The 7703-nt window shown below is 38.3% G+C and overlaps 1 protein-coding gene across 1 annotated transcript; it reads right to left on the reverse strand.

Annotated features, from left to right (window-relative positions):
• Window positions 1–2718: 2718 nt before the first annotated feature.
• On the reverse strand, window positions 2719–7097 carry LOC103256705 (zinc finger protein 658B-like; the record flags this gene model as incomplete). The annotated part of the gene is given in 7 exon segments (XM_021710609.1): window positions 2719–3538; window positions 3638–3788; window positions 3913–4036; window positions 4126–4531; window positions 4863–5558; window positions 5560–6440; window positions 6442–7097. Coding segments are annotated over 7 exon segments (3734 nt in total), but the record flags the coding sequence as incomplete, so codon positions are not given.
• Between the last annotated feature and the right edge of the window lie 606 nt (window positions 7098–7703).

Genomic DNA, 7703 nt, shown 5'->3' on the forward strand with positions numbered 1-7703 from the left:
TGAGAGACTTCCAACTGAATACTCAAAGACGTATAGTGAACTATAGTGTGAAGCATGAATTACAGGGCAGAAAAATGACCTGACAAAAAGAGAATGGGCTAATAGCAGTAGACCGAAGGGCAATGCCTGTCTGTTCAGACTTTTCTTGGCCTGTTTAGCATTTCTTCCTTCCAGGTATAGGGTAGGATCTTCTCTGGAATGGAGTTCTTATGACCTACAATCAAACGAGGTAGGATAGAGAATTTCTTTATGGTCAGTTCTTAAACAGAAAGGCAGGGAAAAGTTAAGAGTAGCATTTCCAGGTTTTTATGACTGGCGTTGGGGAGCAGTGGTCCTGGTGTTTACAACCACCTTGGAGAAGAGGTATCCTTGTTTCTATGGTTTGTTTTGGGGGAAAGTTAGGATAAGGAACAGAAGGGTGGAGAAGGTCACTTTGGGTATCATTTTCTAAGCCCCAATAGGAAGAAGAGGACCATAAAAGAACATTAGGGAAAAATTGGTGGAATTTGAAAAAAAAAATGTGTGAATGTTAGTTATGAAGAAAGTTCCACAGTAATGTTAATGGAGACCCTAGGGGAGGAGTACGGAGAAACTATTATTGTAACTTCTCTGTAAATCCATTCCAAAATAAAAATTTTAAGAGTATTCCAGGTTAACTTCCTTTTTATTGATACTTTTCTGAAAATTAAGCATGCAAAAGAGTTGCTTTTCAGCTCTCACTTCCCTTTCAACACTGAGCAATAAGATCAAGGTGTCAATGATGAAAAAGGAGAAAACAGATTCCATAGCTGCTGGCACCTTTTGACTAAGAGCAACGATCCAGTCTATGATGTGTCAGCCATGGTGGTATGATACAACCCTCATGCAACGATGGCCTCTTACTTATGGCTTTTGTCTTTGGCAGTCATGCCACTAAACTAACTGACAACAACTTAGTGTCAAAGAAATACCTAATTTTCAATTAATGTTAATGATACAATTTTTCCTAACACTATCCCTTCATACAATATAAGGGATAGGGAGTGAAGAAATTTTTCTCAGGGATTCAACTTATTTGTTGTCCTCATGCTGAACCTATCAGATCAATTTCAAGGTTGAAATTTTTAGTGATTCAGGTTTTAAATGTGACTGTTTATTCTCTTCTCTATACTGAGCAAACCATGTAGGCTAAAATGATGCCAGCTTCACCAAGTGTTTTCTTGACTAAGACTGTACTAATTTTTGTTTTACCAAAAGTGAGTCTGCTTTCTAGTACGAGTGCTGTGCTCTTGTCATGAAGTAGCCCTTTTCGATCCAACTCCAAAACCTGCTGTCTTAGCTTGGCAGGAACACCACTATCATGGAAAGCACAGTGCGAGCAGGCATCATGATATTGGAAAACAAGATTCTAGGCAAGATGCTGAGGTCGGACACATTCAAGGGCTTGAGGAGATGACTTGTTTTTATAAACATTCAGTGCAAAATGAATCACTAGAGCAGGGTAAACTTAATGTCCTCTATATCTTTCCCCCCCAAAGTATGCAAGAATCAATACCACTATCACCACCTTCAGTGCCACACACACACACACACACACACAGAAGAATGCTTGGGAAATCTCAGGGATATCAAAGGTCCTACAAAAACAGGGCAAGACATATTCAGACATAACAGGCAGGCCAAAATCTAGCAGCAAGTTGAAGGAAACTAACAGAGGGCACAGTTGCCCAGAAAAGAAAGGAGACATGCCAAGAGCAGGTTTGGCTCCCACTCAAGTTAACCAGTATTAAGTCTGTTTACAGACTCATACAGACTTTCACATCACTCAATGACTTTTCATAAATATTTATTGGTGTTATCCACAGAATTTAAGCTATTCCTTAATGTAAAAAACTTCAAATTCTATAGTGAGTTTGTCTATAGGTATTTTCTTATATTTTTTCTATAAAATTTTTGACATTACATATAAACAGTTTTTGTAGGTGAGGATTTTATTTTCTTCAATTCTGAAACTGACACACTTCCTCAGGAAAGAAATTTCTAAAAACAAACATTCAATATTTGTTCAAAATCATCTATTCAAATATAAAATTTTATCCTATTTGATTTTTAATGCAATTAATTTTGCTGTGAAGGCTTTTGTGTTTTTCCCTGAAATGTCTCTGACTTTAATGAAGGCCTCTGATCATTCAGAATGTTGACAATTTTCTTCTTCATGTGAAGTCTCCGAGATACAAAACTGAATTCTTAGAGTTCTTCTGAAATATATTATGTTAATAGGATTTCATTCCAGTCTACTAGAGAGACAGCAAAATAATGCATATAATAGGTCAAATCTGAGGGCTCATTGGAAAACAAACTTAATTCTGGCTTGAAAAAGAAACAACTGATGAAGATATGGAAGCAGAGAATTATATTCCAAACAGTTATTCAGACTCTAGCTTCTTTTGACCTTGTGCTCCACCACATTCATCACACAGAAACCAACTTGCTGTGGAAATCATCTCAATCCCATCTTACCATGGACCAGGAAGACTCTAAGATGTTTAAGGACCAGTACTAAATGTAATATATATCATTAGCATCATATTCTTTGGTCAACCCACCTGGTTGACTGAGATTGGGATTTTCAACAAGCTATGAGCCTAGTGAAAAGGGAAAATGTTAAGGAAAACAATTTTCCAGTCTACATGACAAGAGTTTCTCTGCTGTGTGGTATAAAATAAGGCATGAGTTAATTCAGGACTTCTCAAATTCATGATGTGTTAGGGTTTTCTCTCTGGTATGCATTCTGATGTGATGTACTCTAAAAGCTGCCTCACGAACAAAAATGTTCCCACATTCACCACATTCATAGGGTTTCTCCCCTGTGTGAATTCTCTGTTGTACTCTAAGAGTTGAAAAGTGGGCAAAACCTTTCCCACATTCATTACACTCATAGGGTTTCTCCCCTGTGTGAGTCCTCTGGTGTGCACTAAGGTGTGACTTCTGAGAGAAAGTTTTCTCACATTCATTACATCCATAGGATTTCACACCTGTGTGAATTCTCTGATGCACTCTAAGGGATGAGTTAAGGGCAAATGGTTTCCCACATATATTACATTCATAGGATTTATCCCCTGTGTGAACTCTCTGATGTGCACTAACATGACTTCCCAGAGAAAGTTTTCCCACATTCATTACATTCATAGGGTTTCTCCCTGTGTGAGTCTTCTGGCATGCATTAAGGTGTGACTTCTGGAAGAAAGTTTTCCCACATTCATTACATTCATATGGTTTCTGCCCTGTGTGAGTCTTGTGGTGTGCACTAAGCTGTGACTTCTGGGAGAAAGTTTTCCCACATTCATTACATCCATAGGATTTCACACCTGTGTGAATTCCCTGATGCACTCTAAGGGATGAATTAAGAGCAAATGGTTCCCCACATATATTACATTCATATGGTTTCTGCCCTGTGTGAGTCTTGTGGTGTGCACTAAGCTGTGACTTCTGGGAGAAAGTTTTCCCACATTCATTATATCCATATGATTTCGCACCTGTGTGAATTCCCTGATGCACTCTAAGGGATGAGTTAAGGGCAAATGGTTTCCCACATATATTACATTCATAGGGTTTCTCCCCTGTGTGAGTCCTCTGGTGTGCACTAAGGTTTGACTACTGGGAGACCCTTTCCCCACATTCATTACATTCATAAGCTTTCTCCCCTGTGTGAGTCCTCTGGTGTGCCATAAGGTGTGACTTCCGGGAGAAAGTTTTCCCACATTCATTACACCCATAGGATTTCACACCTGTGTGAATTCTCTGATGCACTTTAAGGGTTAAGGGCAAATGGCTTCTGACATATATTACATTCATAGGGTTTCTTCCCCATGTGAACTCTCTGATTAGCACTAACATATGATTTCTCAGAGAAAGTTTTTCCACATTCATTACATTGATAGGGTTTCTCCCCTGTGTGAGTTCTCTGGTGTGCATTAAGGTGTGACTTCTGGGAGAAAGTTTTCCCACATCCATTACATCCATAGGATTTCACACCGTGTGAATTCTCTGATGCACTCTAAGGTTTGAGTTAAGGACAAATGGTTTTGCACATATATTACATTCATACGGCTTCTCCCTTGTGTGAACTCTCTAATGTGCACTAACATGTGACTTCTTAGAGAAAGTTTTCCCACATTCATTACATTCATAGGGTTTCTCCCCTGTGTGAGTCCTCTGGTGTACACTAAGTTGTGACTTCTGGGAGAAAGTTTTCCCACACTCATTACATTCATAAGATTTCTCCCCTGTGTGAATCCTCTGGTGTGCCCTAAGGTTTGACTTCTGGGAGAAAGTTTTCCCACATTCTTTACATTCATAGGGTTTCTCCCCTGTGTGAGTCCTCTGGTGTGCACTAAGGTGTGACTTGTGGGAGAAAGTTTTCCCGCATTCATAGGATTTCACACCTGTGTGAATTCTCTGATGCACTCGAAGGGATGAGTTAAGGACAAATGGTTTCCCACATATATTACATTTACAGAGTTTCTCCCCTCTGTGAACTCTCTGACGTGCACTAACATATCACTTGTCAGAGAAAGTTTTCCCATATTCATTACACTCATAGGGTTCCTCCCCGAGTCCTCTGGAGTGCATTAAGGTGTGACTTCTGGGAGAAAGTTTTCCCACATTCATTACATTCATAGGGTTTCTCCCCTGTGTTAACTCTCTGATGTCACTAACATATGACTTCACAGAGAAAGTTTTCCCACATTCATCACATTTGTAGGGTTTCTCCCTGGTGTAGATTCGGTGATGGACCCTGTAGGCTGAATTATCAGCAAAAGTTTTCCCACATTTATTACACTCATAGGGTTTTTCCCCTGTATGAATTCTCTGATGTGTACAGAGGTGTGTTTTTGGCAGTCTTCCCACATTTGTTACATTCATAGGGTTCCTCCCCTGTGTGAATTCTTTGATGCACTACCAGGGCAGCCTTATAGACAAAAGTATTCCTGCATAAGCTACATTCACAGGGTTTTTGCATTGTGTGAATTCTTTCATGTGCACTGAGATATGATTTCTGAGAGAAAGTTTTCCCACATTCACCACATTCATAGGGTTTTTCACCTGTATGAATTCTATGATGTTTACTGAGGTGTGTCTTTTGAGAAAAAGTTTTCCCACATTCATTACATTCATAGAGTTTTTCCCCTGTGTGAATTTTCTGATGTGATATAAGCACTGAATTACGGGCAAAAGTTTTCTCACACTCATTACACTGATAAGGTTTCTCCCCTGTGTGAATCCTCTGATGTACTCTGAGGGCTGAATTATGGGTAAAAGTTTTCTCACAATCACTACATTCATAGGGCTTCCTACCTGTGTGAATTCTCTGTGCTCTTAGAGCTGAATTGTAGGTAAAAGATTGCCCACATTCATTACAGACATAGGGTTTCTCACTTGTATAAATTCTTTCATGTGCTCTGAGAACAGAAATATAGGCAAAAGACTTTCCACATTCTTTACATTCATAAGGTTTATCCCCCGTGTGAATTCTCTGATGTGCTCTGAGGGCTGAAATATGGGCAAAAGTTTTCTCAGTCAGTACATTCATAGAGTTTCTTACCTGTGTGAATTCTCTGATGTGCTTTTAGGGCTGAATTACAGGTAAAAGATTTTCCACATTCAACACATTCATAGGATTTCTCTCCTGTGTGGATTCTCTGATGTGTATTGAGGTGTGTATTGTGAGAGAAAGTTTTCTCACATTCAATACATTCATAGGGTTTGTCACCTGTGTGAATTCTCTGATGTGCTCTGAGATGTGATGAGATGTGATAAGGTTTCTCCTCAGTGTGAATTCTCCAATGTTCTTTGAGACATGCCATCTTGAAGAATGTTTTCCCACATTCACTGCCTTCACAGAGATTCATCTTTGTTTCTGTTCTCTGATGTCCTACAAGGGGTAACCTGTAAGATTTCCCACAGTCATTGTTACCATAAGTTTTGTCCTTTGTGTGAATTCTCACATGTTCACTAAGGTTTGACTTCTGACAGAAAGTTTTCCCATAATCATTACATTCATAAAGTCTGAATCCCACATAAGCTCCAGAATGCTGAATAGAGTGTGAACTTGTACAAAAGGATTTCTCACATTCTTCATATTGAAGTTTCTCCCCTGAGTGGGTCCTCTGATACCAAATGAGGTGTGCTTTCTGGTGAAAGTATTTCCTGCATCTCCCATATTCAGCAGAACAGCAGAATTTCTCTTCTGTGTGGGTTCTCTGATGTATTGTAAGGTCTAATTTCTGGTTGAAGGTATTTTTGCATCCATTATATTCACAGAATTTATCTCTTCCTGTTTGTGTTTTCTGACATACTATATGAGCTGAGCTCTGGCTAAAGTTTTCTTCACATTTACTGCTTTCCAATGCACTCTGTTCTATAACAGTTCTCTGAGACTGAATGAAGGATAACTTTTTCACTGAAATGAATCCCACTTTCATTAAATTTATGGTGTGTCATAGCCATGTGAACTTTATTGTACTCCACAATGGTGGCTCTGTCACAGGATTTCCCACATTGATTAAGACCAGAACATTTTTCCCTTGTGTTAGTTCTCATGTAGTTAAGTAAAAAGGTTTTATCACAGTTTATCCTAAATTCATCATCCTTACAGGACTTCTCTCTTGTTACAAAATTCTCTGCCCTAATATAGACAGTCTTATCATATAAAACATTTCCAAATTCATTACATTCAAAAGACTGCCCCAAAGTTTGAAATTTCTGATACTTATCTTTCTTATAACTGTGAACTTTCACATTTTTATTATATTCATAAGATTTCTCTCCAGGCTGAGTTTTCTTATGCTTGAAATCAAGCTGCAATTTCTCAGACACATTCATGTAATCAACCTTCTTTCTTGAATAGTTTCTTTCACTTATAATTAACTCACAAGCAACTGGCAAATTCCTTCTACACAAGTCACATTGACAGGGCATTTTTCCTGAAAACCCTGGAGCTACACCCAGATTTAATGGTCTTTCTAAAATTTTCTGTTCTTCTTTACTCAATGTTTTATCATTGTCATCAATGAATATTACTTGACACAGAGGCTTCTTTTGTTTTTCCTGGATCTCTTTATGTTGTCATCAATTTTATAATATCCTAAAATGAAAGAAATTGAGAACATATTATAAATCTTACACTTTTCATGGAGAGGGACTTTTACCCATGTTTTGTTATGTATTTTATTCTATTGTTTCTGGTCATGTTTCCAAAGACTAAAAACGTACACAGACAGATACTTTTTCTTGTTCCTGATCCATAATGTTTAAAGAAATAGGTATTATTTTCATCCAAGATGGAGTAGGCCCTTTCCTCCCAGATCTTCCTTCTTACAATTAAAAATCCTTGCAAGAAAAAAAGATGAACAAACATACAAAGACTACAAAATAGAAAAATGTGAACCTCAGGTCTTAAGAAATGACACAGCAGAGAATTCAAAAGCTATTCTTTCTGCTTCCCATATATCCTAGACAGAGTGCTGAAGAAACCTACAACCTGGAGCCAGCAACAAAAAGAGCTTCAAGAAAAAAAAAGCCTGTTTCTTCTAGCCAAAGGTAGTTTAACAGAACCGAAAACATATTTCACAACATCCACATACTCATGCAAAACAAAAACAGAACACTTCTGGGGTTCCATGAGGGCTGTCCAAGAAGCTAACCTTCCACTGCAATGGATA

The sequence above is a fragment of the Carlito syrichta genome, unplaced genomic scaffold (assembly GCF_000164805.1).
Source record: "Carlito syrichta isolate Samal-C Ts95f unplaced genomic scaffold, Tarsius_syrichta-2.0.1 Scaffold293856, whole genome shotgun sequence".
Classification (NCBI taxonomy): Eukaryota; Metazoa; Chordata; class Mammalia; order Primates; family Tarsiidae; genus Carlito; species Carlito syrichta.